The sequence below is a fragment of the Protomyctophum bolini genome, assembly GCF_963924005.1.
Source record: "Protomyctophum bolini genome assembly, chromosome: 7".
Classification (NCBI taxonomy): domain Eukaryota; kingdom Metazoa; phylum Chordata; class Actinopteri; order Myctophiformes; family Myctophidae; genus Protomyctophum; species Protomyctophum bolini.
Window position 1 is genome coordinate 24923964 of NC_137868.1, and position 16968 is coordinate 24940931.

At 43.7% G+C, this 16968-nt stretch overlaps 1 protein-coding gene across 1 annotated transcript in view; it reads right to left on the bottom strand.

The window, feature by feature from the left end:
* Positions 1–16968, bottom strand: part of LOC308318631 (neural-cadherin) — a gene marked incomplete at both ends in the record, with an annotated part of 165392 nt that overhangs the window by 80333 nt on the left and 68091 nt on the right. The window contains 3 exons of the mRNA XM_080768256.1: positions 3038–3242; positions 5437–5662; positions 8350–8538. Of these exons, the coding sequence (XP_080624382.1) occupies positions 3038–3242; positions 5437–5662; positions 8350–8538 (620 nt within the window). The remainder of the gene's footprint in view (positions 1–3037; positions 3243–5436; positions 5663–8349; positions 8539–16968) is intronic.

The window sequence follows — 16968 nt, forward strand, 5'->3', positions numbered from 1 at the left end:
CGTGCCAACTACTTCCGGGACACACAGCCCAATACAGCGAGAGGAGGAGCAAAAAGTTGTACGAGCAGCAGCCGACATGTCTTAGTTTTCACTACAAGCGGTAATATGCCGGGCGCGATGCGATCATAAATCACTATTTACATCTGAACGTCGGGCGGATTGGACTAAAACAACAACTTTGGAGTATATCTGAGAAAACAAGCAGCTAAGAAACGACAATTAGTGGATCCTTATGGGAGGCGTGCGCATTGATCCTCATGAGGGGAAGAACGTAGGTGCTGTCTAGCAGCCTGGGCAGCACGAAAGGTTAGTGGTGAGTTTCGGCTGCTTGGAATTGATATAAACCTTACAACCCGCCATCTGACTTGTGTTGCGACATTCAGGGTTAAATCTTAACCCGTCATCTGACGGGTTCCGAAGCGATTTGGCGCCATGGTGAGTGTTCAGATCCAGCATCGGGAATGTTAGTGATAGTGCTGCCGGTGCGCTGAACGCATGTTCATTCACTGGGTGCGCAAACGCAAAGTGTCGTTCTTGATTGTGTCAAGCGCACTCAAATCACTTTCGCGCGCATGCATGGGGCCTTTCGATTTGGTGTAGTGCCAGGGCCCTCAGAGGTGTGTGTCTACCTATCTGTCTAACTGCTTGTCTCTCAATCTTGTGTATTGTGCCAAAGCATCTCTCTATACAGTATGTGTATGACCAAGCTGTCTGCAGGGCAATGCATCACATGCCAGGTCCAAGGAAGAGAACTCACTCAGCCTTGTTCAGAGATTGCCAAAACAAAATGGCTGCCCCTGCTAGAGGGATTCCACTGGGCCATGCAGTTTCATAATATGACACCTCAATTACCCTGCCAGAGGGGGAAACTGGCACCAGACACGAGTCTGGCCAACACCTGCTCTTACTGGGGAAGAAAAGTGCATTAAATTATTCCATTGTTATTCAGTGGCTGTCTCCACAACATTTAAACAGTGCACAAGTTCATAACAGTGATTCTGGCTGGGGGTAGGTTTGTGTGCTACAGACAGTTGTAATTGAATGGCTTTGTAGCAACTCATGCAAATGGAATTGAGACAAATGTAACTTGTTCGAGAAGAGAAATCAAATTCCTCTTCGTCTCACTCGGCATCTCCCCTTCAAAACCCCCGCTGGCATGCCACTCTGAGACTCGTATCCTTAGACTACACTCCTATTCAGCTCAGCCTCTATCTTGGCTCAGTCGAGCTAAACCGCTCCCCTATTTTCAATTTCCAAAACCCTCTTACCGGAGGAAGCTGCAAGCTGACCACCACCTGAGTGGATATTTCATACTCGCCCCTGCACCTGCAACACAGGGGCTTTTCAGTAATATGGACATGGCCAGCGAAGACGGATTGGAGATTGAAATGTGCGACTGATTCTGCAAACATGACCTGAATATTTTAAATGGTGTTAAATGTAAAACCTTTTTTCTTTTTCCTTCACCATGCACTTTCACCTAAGGTTGACACGGTAAATATATTGTATTGTAAATTTGTAAATGCTGTTGCATATTAAATTAAAGTGATGTTGGTATAACTGTGGGCTGTATAGCTTACCAAGCCATGATATAAGTCAATATATATAATTATTCTACAATGTCCTCAAAGTAAAAACCTCCTCTCACTCAACATCTGTCATCAGTAATCAGTTTGAGTAAGACACTTTCCCCATACTGTTCCACTGCAGCTTGGACTACAGTAGAACATCAACCTCAAACATCAAACTTTTCATTTTCAAGGACCCCCTAAGTCTGAAAGCGTAGAAACTATCAATCATTGAAGCTCTAAAATAAGAACAAATCAAATAGATTTTGTGTAAACTCTTAGCATTAGCTGCTGGTATTGTATTGAGTTTGTACCATTGTTCCATTGAAAGGCTGAAATATATGGTGTAATGGTTAGGCAGATTACATGTGGCTCCTATGTACAGCATGTTTCAAGGCACACACACACACACACACACACACACACACACACACACACACACACACACACACACACACACACACACACACACACACACACACACACACACACACACACACACACACACACACACACACACACACACACACACACACACACACACACAGGATCACATGTACAGCCCTTTAGAGTGAATTAGTCAGCCATGCTTATACATCAGAGGGCCTTGAGGGATGCTGATAGTTTATAACAGCTATGCTATGTCTGTACCAGCCATCTGGACGCTGAGCAGGTGATAATGGATTTGTGTGTGTGTGTGTGTGTGTGTGTGTGTGTGTGTGTGTGTGTGTGTGTGTGTGTGTGTGTGTGTGTGTGTGTGTGTTTTAATGTGAACAGATGAGCTATATATGCAGCATACTCTTGGGAATTAACCATGTGCAGAAAATCTTCTGCCACCATGTTCCTGTACTTAACACATACACATATACTACGTGTGTGTTTGTTGTCATATAGAATAAATAATTATATTTTCAAATGTCTGTTAGTAAATATTTTCTGTGTGTGTACGTACCTTATCATACGCCTCTTTGTGTGTACTACTGTGTATACTTATATTTGTCTATGATGTCTGGTGTGTTTACCTGTGTAAACATACAATGTGTGCATACAGTACCTGCATACTGTAATTATGTGTGCTTACTTGCATGTACTGTATTGCACCTGACAATAGAAGATGTAGACTAGAGAAAACAACAGAAGTTCACAATGTGCGTGCGATGCGCTGTGTACACCAGCTAATTTCACTATTTCTGTACAACACTGCTGTGAGACAAAGTATAAAGTAACACTGTTAATCAATTTGTTGATATATAAAAATACTAGTGTCTTTTCTGTGTTCCCCACAGAAAGCTTTCTCAGAAAATACCTGATCAACATGCTCGGATCGGCTATTTTCTGTCAAACCTTCCCCACAATACAGATATGGGGTTTAAACTTTAAGTGGTTAAAAGGGTCATCAAAAACGTAATCGTTGGAATAATCGCTAAGACAATGGTGGATAGCAGCAGCCCTAACATGTGTGTGCCCACCTCAGCCACTCCGCTGAGTCCCGTGTCGGACTCGGACGCGCGGACCTGCAGGGTGTGCAGGGTGTGTCCGCTCTCGTAGTCCACGGTCCTGGTGAGGCTGAGGGCGCCGCTCTCCTCGTTGATGCTGAACAGGTTGCCAGGGTTCACCAGCAGCATGTAGGACAGGCTCTTCTTCTGGAAGGAGATGGCCTGCACCGTGGCGACACTGGACACACAGGAAGTGGTGGCCATTTTTTTAATGACAACCAAAGACAAGAATAATGTTGTAATGATAGAACTATGACACAAGTTACACAACTTAACGGTATCGTATTGGTGGAATAGCTATTCTGATTTTAAAACTAGCAAAACCACAATATGGAAATACACTGTTAAATGCCACTGTTAATATTCAATATGTTAAATTGTTTATAAAAGCATTGGCATCAAGATATACTCGAAGGAGCACTTCACCTATGTTCAACCATATCTTCATATAATTGGTTCTCACTAGTCTACTGGTCTACTCACTATTGTCTCATTTGTGGGCAATGGACACTACAGCCTTTCTCCTTCTGCTGGAAACTTAGAATGGTGAAATAAATTAAAAGCCATTGTTCTTGCATTGATAAGACCAGACTGCACTGCACTCAGGCAAGGTGCCAACTTGTGCCTTGTGCACCCCCCGTGCCATTTTGTACCTCTGGGTTACAAAGACGGCTCGGCAAAGGGCTTGTATTTTGTGGCATCCCTTTGGTGGATCCCGGTGATCCTAAATCATTGAGGTAACAAATTGAACCCAGTGCTCTGTACACTGAATGTGCAGAAAAAGCGCAATGTCTACTGTGTTTTACTGTAGGCTATGAAGACCGATACTCTACCTACTGTAGTAGGCTAGTACTGTGTCTCTACATATTATCCTAACTAAGGACGAGGACATTAAGTGGATGGTCTTTATGAATGTGGATTGAGACATTCCATATTGTACATTTGTACATATCACTTTTTGTCTTCACCCTGGGCACGGAAGTAAATAAATACAGGGACACCTTCATTGCAGTTTTAATTTAACTTTGGGATTGTAACCAAATTTCATATCACAGGTTTCTGAACGGTCTACAGCCATCCCCTGAGACACAAATCAAGTAGACAGAAATGGTGCTATTTTATAAAGAGCACTATATGAAGATAAGGTGGCAAGTGGGTGAAGTGATCCTTAAAGTACCAAAGTAAAAGTTATTTCTCATTTTCCAAATCATTTCAAACTTTTATGATAAATCTACAAGCTCACAACGCTGAGCTTGTAGATGTTACTGCTATCCTTTAAAGGTTGAAGCCAACAGGGGACTTTCTAAATAAAGATACCTACTTAAACCTAACCAGCCACCCACTGACACACACACACACACACACACACACACACACACACACACACACACACACACACACACACACACACACACACACACACACACACACAGTAAAATCGTCAGTGTTTGTTAAACTCTGAGAGGGTGAGACTGGACCCAAAGGTACCCTTATGGATGGATGTTTGTGACATTTGCACACACTCAGCGTTAAATGAACACCAAAGCTTTTTCAGTGTGCATATGCAAACAGTACCCATATGCATACAGTACCCAAATGCATACAGTACCCATGGACAAACACACACCAGCTCTCACACAGCTCAGAAGGTGGCATGGATACTTAGTTATTAATACAATCTGCTTCACGCCAGCAGCCCTGAGGAAGCCGGGCTCCCGCACGCACGCACGCGCGCACGCACGCACGCACACACACACACACACACGCACGCACGCACGCACACACACACACACACACACACACACACACACACACACACACACACACACACACACACACACACACTTTACCCTTCATGTTAATCCAGAGCTCGCTTTTAATAAATATTTGAATTTGCCACACTTTCAAATTCTCCGCCTCGGGCCAGAATGATGCATCTGTGTCCCCCAGAACCCCTCTCCATCCTCCTATCCCTCCTCTCTATGCCCCCCCCCTGCGTTGCTATTCTTCTTGCCTGGCACCGGGGGGCACATCATTTCATGCGTCAAATGACCGATGATGCCAAGGAACAGGCCATGCGGCATGAACAAAGGCACACACGCAATAAACACATGCCAAATAACACACACGTGTAACAAACAAAATATAATTAACTGCAACAAGTACACGTGCCTGCGTGCGTGTGTGCATCCGTGCCTGTATGCACGCACGCACGCACGCACACACACACACACACACACACACACACACACACACACACACACACACTTTGACATAGCTCCATTGTGTTATCCTTTTAGTCCAAGTGTTTTGCCGTGTCGTACCGCTGTTAAACCTTTTGACTAATAAAGAATTCAATCAATCAAACTTACGCGTGGCCCACTGGTGTGTTCTCGGGGACGGTCAGGGTGTAGGTGGAATTGGTGAACTGTGGGGGGCGGTAGCCAGCAAGGACGGCCACTGTAGCAGGGGGACCCTTACGACCGTGCGTGTCCACAGCCTGCACCCTCAACAGATACTCCTTGCTTGGGGTCAGAGGCCGGCCTGTGGTCCGGACCTCCCCCGAACTTCGGTCCACTTCGAAGCAGTCCTCTCCACCTGAGGAGAGTATATACAGTATGATTGAATTGAAAAAACAAGAGACAGAGTGGAGACTGGAATACAATACAGACAGACAGATAGATCAATAGAGGCATAAATAGACAGACAGACGGAGAGACAGATACATAATGCATACATAAGTAACTTTGGAAATTACTAGTTTGACATACTACACTGATGAAGACAGCATGTTAGCATAATGTGATGAAGACATTGATGAAGAATCTTCGCCGCGGCGACTTGGTAAACTGGCGAGTTCTCCGGTATCCAAGTGAATTCCACCCACAGCAGTCCACAACCCAGTGCACAAGTCTGAGGCTGTCGGAGGACTGGTGTGATTACTGGTATATTTTCATGTTTATGTGTTTGAAAGGCAAAACGGAAGGGTATCGGGGCCCCTTCTGCCAGCTGGAGAAACGTACTTGTGTGTGTGTGTGTGTGTGTGTGTGTGTGTGTGTGTGTGTGTGTGTGTGTGTGTGTGTGTGTGTGTGTGTGTGTATGTACGCGCGTGTGTGCATGTGTGCATGTGTGTGTGTGTGTGTGTGTGTGTGTGTGTGTGTGTGTGTGTGTGTGTGTGTGTGTGTGTGCACACGCATGTTAGTGGGGGGCTAAAATCTCGACTGTGATCTGTCTTTGAACACTGTGTCTCTTTTGGTCCTCGGGATGCGGTCAGTTTAACTGGTGTCCCTCTGGGCAGCAATAGCAGATATAGAGAGAAAGGCAATGGAGAGATGGGGGGGGGGGGGGGGGGGGGGGCAGAGAGGGGAAGAAGTCCACAGCTGTTGGAAACAGGGTATGTGGGGGCAGGGGAGGGGGGGGGCAGCTACAGCTGCATCTGACCTGTCAATCTGATTTTAGTCTTTCTTTTCTCTTCAGCATCATCCAACTCATTTCTGTTGCGCTTAGTCTATTGGTGATGCTATTTCTAACATTTCCTGGCAATGAATTTCTGATATAATATAGTGCAATGCAGTGAGTGCCAAAAGTTGGGTCTATTTGTTCTATACAGTACATGTTGCATAATTTACAATCCACAACGAAAGAAGTGGAAATTAATCACTGCCCAAATGTCTCAATACTTCCATCCCCAACTGTAAACTAAAACTGAGTATTGTCATTAACGCTGCTAATTGGCTTCAAGTGCACACTTTGTAAACATATTTCCATATTGGCATGGTATTAAAAGCATTTTCTATGTAAATGACTGGATTAATTCCTGGAACATATGTATGTTACTTTAAGCTAAAGGGGAGTCAAAATCTCTTAATAATTATGATGGCATTAGGAATTAACACTAGAAATAGCATTTTCATCCTCGTTACCTCTCCCTCTCCATCTGCTTCCTCCCAATACCGCCACCAAAACCAAAAAAAAGAAGAATCCACAGCTGCAGGCATGGAGGCTCTATCCATCCTCCCTCCTGCAACCCACCTCCTTCCCTGTCTCTCTCCAGAGAGTTTCCCATTATTCCTGAATCTAGGAGCCTTCTATGCCCCAGGGAACGATTAACAGTATTCCGCCATTTATGTGCATTTGCTAACACGTGTGCCCCCCCCACACACACACACACACACACACACACGCACACACACACACACACACACACACACACACACACACACACACACACACACACACACACACACACACACACACACACACACACGCACAAACTGCTACCCTCCAACACCCCCTCAGCTGTAATTGAAATTCAACATGTCCTCGGAAGAAATCTCCAAATAAACAAAAACAAAATCAATATACATGCCGTGGCGTCCCTCCGCCAGATGTTGCTCATAATTACTGCTGTCAAAACTACACTAGTTCTTGTCTTGGTACATCTGTGAGTTGCTGCTTCGCCATGGAGGGAGAAGCATGCTAATTTGCGGCTGATGGAGTTAGGTTCAAATTATGATTTATTATTTGCTTCTGCCTCCTGTTATTGTCTTGCTGGCATGGACACGTACACACACACCCACACGCAGTCGCGCACGTGCGTGCGTGTGTCTACTTGAACTTGACCCCTGTTTTTGCTGTCTGTACTGACGGTTTGTTTATTTTTATTTTATTTTTATTAGATACCTTCAGTGAATAAAAACAGGAAGGAGAGATGTAGGTGGGGGGTGGGGGGGTGACATTCAAACATAATTGCGAGGGCATTATTGTCCAGGGCAGGTAGCCTATATAAGAATCACACCTGTGTGAAGTGAGGGGCGCTAATATATTAAAGTCAAACTCATGTTGATTAGTTGATGGCGGTGATGTAAAACAAACCGATGCCAACCAGACTTATAGTGGGAATTTGTGTGCACAGTTTTGAAGGTAATCGCATGCTGCGTTTATGATTTGAGGCATTTTGTTCAAAACTAGCCACTCCTGCAAACTTTAGATGACAATTTTAGCCAATCAGGATGGAATATGAAAATTTCGACAGATGTGTGTTAACATTATAGATTACAATGTGTACCGATTTTCATGATGTTTGGCCTCTAGGGAGTGTGTGTGCAAAATGTGGATGCAGTTACTGTATAGTTAACAACGCGAATTGGCCTGTTATAGCACCACCATGAGGGCGAGGCTGATTTGAACATGTAGTCCCAGCCATGTAAGTAAACTTGTAGTAACCTCTCATTGTGAATAACACCAATTCCATAAACAATATTGTGTATTGTTATGCAACTCACTGTCCAGTAGCAGGAAGTTGGCATGTCCTAATGTTCCCTCTGGTTGCCTGGCAGACAGGCGGTAGACGATGGAGCCAGCTGCAGCATCAGGACCCACAGCAGCCAGGTAGGGGGAGGGGAACATGCCCCACTGCAGGTCAGCTTGACTGGGCATGCTCAGAATCAGCCGACACAGGTACCAGTCATCACCTGGGGGGGAGGGGTGAGACAGATGTATTGTACAAAGTCATTCATCTGCGTACTTCAGCCAATGTAACATTGTGATTGCTGATGCCTGAGGTATACTAACAGGTTACTTTGGTGTAAAGTTTGGTGTTGCGCACCAAATCTAGCAGATGTACATGCGCATGTATGTAGATGGTCTGCTTTCAGTGCCCAAACCAATGCGCATCCAAGTATAAATCAGGCATGAAGGTGATGGCCTTGGCAATGACAATCACATCTCAAGGACACTTTGTAAGCCCTTTGTTCATCAGTTTGACAGTATAAGAGAAACTTATTGTGGGTCTCAACCAAACGTGGGCTGTTCCTCCAACGGCTGGAAGCTACTGAAGCACATCATGGCAGGGCTTTGTGCTCTCCGAACACATTCATCCATCTAATCCCTCAGAAGTATTTACCATCTTCAGCACAATCTCTCTGATCCTATTTGCTAGTGGGCATCCATTTCTCAAACCTCCCCCTCTTTCCGTCGCTTCACTCCCTCGGCAAATAAACACAGAGGCACCTGAACCCGGGCAGGGGCGGCCATATTGGAGCTAATCTCGCGGTCAAGACAAATGACCACTCACAAAGTGGCTGATGGGCCTCCTTAATAGCCTCTAGCATGTTGTGGCCCAGAATGGGTTGACTGTGTAACAAAGCAGCTCCACAAGTATCAGACAGAAATATGACAATCTTAACAGACAAGGTTAAGATATCGTCTGATGGATTTGGATCCGTTTTTTCCAGCTATTTTTGTCAAGCGACAGGTCGCACATCACTTTGTCACAGAAGCATTAAATAGGGCTTGAGATCGAAAGCTAGAGGATACTTTGTCTGTCTGTCTGTCTGTCTGTCTCTCTCCTCTCTCTCTCTCTCTCTGTCACTCTCTCTCTCTCTCCTCTCTCGTCTTATCTGTAGCAGTTCCTGTGTTCTGCTTGTCGTCTTTTCTGAGGAGGGATTTCTTCTGGTCTGAAGACACTTCCTCAGCACCAGCTGTTGTTTTGTTGCATCTCATCCCAAGAACGGAGACAACAGCAGAAATAAGAGAGAGCTTCACTTCATAGGCTCACAAAATGGCACAGAATAAAACTGTCTTCTTTCCTTTCTGCTTTCTTATACACACACCTCTGAGCGTCTATCAACAGAGAGAGAGAAAGAGTAGGAGGGAGAGTGTCGCGAGACAGCGAGACAGATTAGTGTAGTAGAGAGGAAGTGGTTGGAGCTTAGGTGATAAGAAAGAGAGAGAGTCAGGGGAGAAGAGAAAAGACAGGAAAATGAGATGAGAGAGGGAGAGTAGAGAGAGGGGGGGTCGAAGTGAGAGGAGAGGGGAACAGTGTGGAGAAAGGAAGGTAGACGTTGTGAAGGGAGAACAGAGTGGGAGAGGTGGAGCAGAGGAAGATGAAGGGGGAAGTTGGTAAACGCACCTGACAGCCCCCAGTTAACAGCTCAGGGCTCTCATAGCATTCAAGTCTGTTTATCGGAGATGTGGCTGCTTGTATGCAGAATGGTATGTTTAAGTACTGTATACTATCCAGTATCCAACAGTCAGGTCAACATTTGAAGACGAGGGGTGTAGTGACCTTTGAAGTATTATGTATGATAATGAAGCTGATACTGTATGCGTTGTACTCTCATCATTAGAATTCAAATGTATATCCTCGCTGTCGGGCAAAAACCCTGTATATTCAAAACCTTTACTTTTCAGAAAAAGTAAAAACGAACCTTTGTTCCAATGCATCCACTTTAGTTTTAATGTAGTCGTCATGAAAGCACCTAATTTTGCAGAATGGCAGTGTGATGTCACGACGCCTTATATAAACCAGCGCACCACGAAGACAATGGTAGAAGTGTGAAGAACCCATCAGTGGAATCAGATAGGCACAGATAATAATACTGTATAACAATAACCGCAAGCGTTTCTACCTCAGACAATTTTCCTAATAGATAATAGAGAATTCTCTATTATCAGTAGTCCCAAGCTCTTCGTACTTTTCATTGGTTAAAACACACACAGACACACTGTGACAGGTGTTAGAGGGTTAAAGGGACATTTCACTTTCAAAACAACATTTGGTCATTTTATCGTTTACTCAGGCTTACTGTATGTGAACAGCCCAGACAGTTTGCCCGATTCAATATTTAGATATGGAGAATTTACGTCATATGTAGACTAGCAAATCGGCTATTTTCGTCTTACAAATTTGCATTCACAATGAATGGAGAATTTACGTCATACGTCATACACTGTATGTGGACGAGCAAATTGGCTATTTCGGTCCTACACAAAGATGAACAATGAAGCAATAGACAATTAGAGCAAATAGACATGTTATGTGATGATGTAAAATTCTCTGACACAAACATTTATATCTTATATATAGCGCCCCTCACTTAATTATTATTAAATAAATGAAAACAGTAAATGACACGGCCCCCTCGTATTAGAAGGACAATATCAGTCACGGATATTTTCAATGAATCTATCATGGTTAAAATGGAGTTTGAAGTTACAATGGTTTTGTATAGGAAGGGGGCTGGGCAGCTAAAATGAATATCAAATAATTGATCTAAATATTGAATCGAGCGACTTAAAAACTGTCTGGGGGCCCAATGAGTGGCTGGAAATGAGCACAGAGGTAAAATGCAAGGTAAAATGAAACCAAACCGTGATTTATTCCAAAAAAGGGTTACAGGCATGGAAATACAGGGGTGTTCACATAAGCCTGAGTAGACGATGAAATGACCAAAAGTTTTTTTTAAAGTGAAATATCTCTTTAACCACTCTCAACCTATAAGCAAACCTAACGTAAAAAGCAAAAATGTTCAAAAGGTTTCCAAAATGTAAAAAATAGCAAGCTCACAATGCATCACATTGTGATGTGTTATAACACTATTTCCGGTACTTTTGTGTGACACTGTGACCGTCATACAACGAGATATAAAATAGGGCATTAATTTATGAACAACAAACGAAGATTAAATATGGAATTTCAACTTTTCTGCCCAACAGCGACAATATGTTAATGGTCAGACAAGCCAGATGAACAGAGCCTTTAACAAATGCGAAACAAATGCCCTACGGCGAGCAGTCAGAGCCATCCATAACCATGCAAACATCTAGGACTGGATAGGGAAATGCTCTCCATCAACTATACCAAGACTGGGCCCCTGGCTTAGAAAAACCACGTTCTTGAGCCTAGGTTCCTGGGCTTCTTTAGCATCATAAATGCTGCCCTGTATGCATAACTGTGTCATGATCCCTGGTCTGAGCCATGCACTGCATGCTAAGTACTTGCAAAACACATGCATGAATACATAAATGCATACAAAGTGTTGGCTCTGGGTTGACTGAGTGGGCTTTGGCTGTTTACCTAGCCCGAGGACGGAGAGAGGAATGGAAGAGCATAGAGTGATTAACCCAAGTGTCAGAAGTCATCAAATATATAGTCTACATTAGGACAATGCTGTAAAACAACATGAGCCTCAGTATTCTTAGAAAAACTTGCCAATTACAAATAATCAAACCTTGATTTGTGATTTATTTTTGACTACTAAAACTATTTTCAGATAGCAAAGGGTTAAACCCTTTCATAGTTATTGTGGGTTTAATCATAGTCTTTTAAACAACTTTGGGGCTTCTTGTAAACAGCAATATGCCAAATCATCATGTGTTGATTTTGATGTTTGAAAAAGTTGTACAATGATTTCCTTGTCAGTGTGGTGCAAATGATGCAAGTGAACTGCACTACAGTGTTGTCACGTGCATTCAGACAGGGGTGAGATCTGTAATGAGGTTAAACTGCACTTCTGCACAACTAAATCAAAGTGGCCACTATAAAGCACCAATCTCACCAACCTCCCAAACCATCTTAATCAATGTCTTCAATGTATCATGCCGTGTGTCTGGGCATCTTTACATCATGAGAACAACAATTGAAAAAAGTGTATTTCCTTTAACGGGACACCTTCCATAATTTAATTATTTACTCCACATCAAAATAAAACCAATTTCTCCAGTGGTTTCAAATTCATCAATAACTGATCCGTGTTTCCCCATCTCTCACTCTCTCCCTGGCCTGTCCTTTTCAACATTCGTCTCAGTCTCTCCCCTCCTCTTCTCTTCACCCACAGACAGGTCCTCTAGGCTACAAGATCTCTTTGAGACTGGATCAGGACATCAAAACAGATTAGAATACAGGCTGACTATACTGAAATCAGGGGAAGAAGGGGACTGAGGTTGACTCCCTACTAATCTCAGTTAAAAACATACGGACACAATACAGAGGCAGTCATGTAAATACATTCATACTGTAAGATGATGGCTGGGTTTGTACAAAGCTGCCATTCCCTCATTTGCATATCAATGCAGCCCTTGTCATGGATTGTTACACAAAATGAGGCTAAGAGGAAAAGGAAATTGTATTTCATTTACACTAAACCCATTTCTATTTTCTATTCAAATTTGTTTATTTGTTCAGATTTTTTTTCTCTTCCATTTATTCTCTTTGCTTTGATACACAGCGTATCAGGAACACATCCGAGACGACAGAAGAGGACAGAGACACAATGAGAGAGCTATTTTCTTTCTTTCTTTCTCCGTCTGACTTCCACAGTGGGTGACGTGTTCCGGCGTGGAACAGAATATGGCAGCAGACCAGCGTCGGTCCAAAAATAGCAAGCCGCCAGCATTTTGCTAAGCCCAATTAGATAACGACAAACAACAAGCAGTAAGGCTTCAAATTAAACTATGCTTGCGTCCACATGCAGGTTGTGGGTGAGTATGCATACATGACATGCAATAAAGTTTGTATAATACATTTAAATAAAATAACAACTCTGGAAGTGGCCCTCCACTTGATGCCCTTAAGTTTTCAAAATAAAGGCACTAGTAGTTCCATTACTACCTCGTAAAGTCTCTTTAGAAGCGTTAATATTTCAAACGAGATGCTTGGTCGAAATTAGGACAGAACATTGGCGTTCTGATCAAAACCATGGAGAGCGCTGTAGATTCAGAGATAATATCAAGTTTTGTCGGCCAGTAAACAAGGAAGTTAATGGCTGGGCGCATGTGGAAAACAGCCTTCTTTTGATCTTGCATATTATGAAAATAATTAAGGTGGAGTCCTACACTGGTTGTATATCCCCATTTTGAATTTAATATATCACAATATACTCACTGCCTCATGAAACCACCACAGAAGCCACTTGTATCTCTAGTGGGGGTGTAGCTAATTGATTGACAGGCAGCCATTGCTGATTGCAAAATGATTGAGAACCAATCAAAACACCCTCTGTGGTTGAGCAAATACTGCACAATGTTTCTAACTCTGAGAGTGTACTGGTTACATTTGTACACTCTCTGAGTTAAATGAACACTTGTGATTTTACTGTGTAGACTAGTGGATACAGCTCACTGCACCATGGAGACTTCTCCTCTCGGGGTTTGAAGCCAGCCCATCCCCTTGAGACAACCTGTTTGAAAGTGGAGCAGAGTGCCTGACATGCGCTTATCATGGACAAACTCCCAGTGATAAATCTAAACTAAAGACCATCTTGCGATGGCATCATAGCAGCTGTCGCTGAGTAGTACAGTGCATGACATGAGAGCTGTGTTCAGTGAAACAGATGAATTGAGGCAGATTAGTTCAATATGCATCCTGGCATGACCACAGATCAGCATTTGTATAGTACTGACAAACTGCGTTTTGCTGAAATACTTCCTAATATGAAGTCAGGACGCTACTACTGGACTGTGTGTGTGTGTGTGTGTGTGTGAGTGTGTGAGTGTGTGAGTGTGTGAGTGCGTGAGTGTGTGCGTGCGTGCGTGTGTGCATGTGTGTGTGAGATAAGGAGAGAGATTGACAGCGTGGGATGGATCTCCTTGGTGATTTGCATAGTGCAAGTATTCCAAGGGGCCTGGTTGTCAGGGTGACAGGTTAGGTTTCTGTGAAAATACAGGTGGGCACAACACTTATAACTGCTCTGTGTGTGTGTGTGTGTGTGTGTGTGTGTACGTGTGTTGTGTGTGTGCATGTGTGCAAGTGAAGCATCATGTGTGCATACCTTTCTTTGTTTGTGTGTCTCCTGTGAATGTCTGCTTTTATTTTGATTTGATTGTGAAATAATTAGCATGTGTGATCGTATGTTCTTTGTGTGTTTGTGCGTGCATGTGAGTGCATGCGTCTGTGCGTGCACCACAGTCTAAAAAGAGGCTTCCTATTCCCAGCTGATTAAGCTGCAGATGATTTGGCTTTGTCAGCCTGTTGTTCAGATGACATGCAGTTGGCTTCAGCTATAATTAAGTTTTCAAATCAGCCCCTCTTGTCTTTGCTGAAGCTCAACATTGCACAGTGACATCCCCCAGGAGGGAGAAGAGGGTGTAGGGAGGGAGAGGAGGGTGGAGGGAGGAGGGAGGGGTTTGGGGGGGATGAGGAGGGAGAGGAGGGTGGAGGGAGGAGGGAGGGGTTTGGGGGGGATGACAACAGAAGAGAGCATGCAGAGACATAGAGAGACCAGTGATTAGTAACATTGAGGTACATGAAGGCAAAATATTAATTTGTGAAAGAAAGAAAGAAAGACGAGAAGCAAGCAATGAAGGAAGGAACATGTTCTCCAAACTTCTGAAATATGCTAATGTAGCTACTCCCCAGCCAAGTGCTTTCATCCATTCTATCCACGTCATGTTGAGTGAAGGCTCAATTGTGTGTTTACAATATCAATGTGAATTTTGAAGAGACTGAGTCTAAAATTAATTGACCGACCCCAATTAAGATATCAACAGAGGGACGATGGTGCCAAAAAAAAAAAAAAAAGATTAATCGCCAATGGACAAGTCTGCCTCTGTGTTGGAGCCTGCAACCCAACCCATCTGGTCCCTGAGCACCACTGGACAGAAGCCTGATGCATCCTAATTAATGATCTTATAGACTGTCCTACTTTACCTCTGCTTACAAGCATGCATGTGCACGCACGCACGCACGCACGCACGCACGCAAAGCCATGACAGAGATGATGATACACAGATACATGATGGAGGGAGACACGCAAAACATGTACAAATACAAACATAGACATACACAAGACACTCAAGTGCAGACACACACACACACGCGCACGCACGCACACACACACACACGCACGCACGCACAAACACGCACATGCCCACGCTCACGCACACACACACACACACACACACACACACACACACACACACAGTCCTGTGGGCACAGTTAATGAAGCTCCATTTTTCACTGCTGATGGAGAGAGAGAGAGGTAAAGAGAGGTGAAAGATGTTGAGCAAAATAGAGGAAGAGGAGTGATTGAGGAAGGCACAGGAGAGTACACAAATATACATAGACAGGTGTACATACAGTATGTATGCACTCACACACACACACACACACACACACACACACACACACACACACACACACACGCTTGATGCCGTCTCTTGTCCACATGTAATGATATTGTGGGATACTCAGCTGCCTGGCGGAGCAAGCCTCCTGGTTTGATGATGTAAATGCATGTAAATGCATTGTCGCATGAAGTGCAAGGCAGGGAGCCATGAATAAGTTATCCTATTGTCTACCGCCACCGAGTAACACAAAATATGATGAAAAACAGCACTTCAGGGACAAGCACACGCTGTGTGTGTGTGTGTGTGTGTGTGTGTGTGTGTGTGTGTGTGCTAATGTGAGGGTGTGTTGAAGTATGAAACCTGATTGAAAGCCCTGAGGCTGTATAAAGACCTTTCCATATGGTAATGGACCTTTGCATACATGCACCACGGACACCCAGACCCACACGCGCGCGCGCACGCGCGCACACACACACACACACACACACACACACACACACACACACACACACACACACACACACACACACACACACACACACACACACACACACACACACACACACACACACACACACAAAATAATCAATACAACATGGAAAATGCACACAGCTGTACATTGTTGTCAGACAGACAAGCTAATTTAATTTGACCATCACCAATAGGACAACTATATAGCTAATTGATCACCAAACCTATTTCAGTATACAGGTGAGTGACACAGTATTAACCACATGACCCTTAGGGCTCCATTTTCGTTCGAGCATTCTAAATACACTATTTGGGGATTTAGCTGTGGGTGCGAGCTTGAACAATCTTGAAAGTGTGAAAACTACTAATTCAGAAGCCATTTGTCAACTGTCTTGTTTAAAATAGGCTAAAATTAACATTCATTGTGTAAAATACATTTTAGGAAGTTGATACTGTACTTATCCACAGCAAATTGCAAATTAAATAGTAGATGGAGATATACTGTAGTTCTTTCATGGATTCCATATGGTAACCAAAACGACTCTCAGCAGTGGTTCAAACCAGAGCACACTGACGGCAGATGT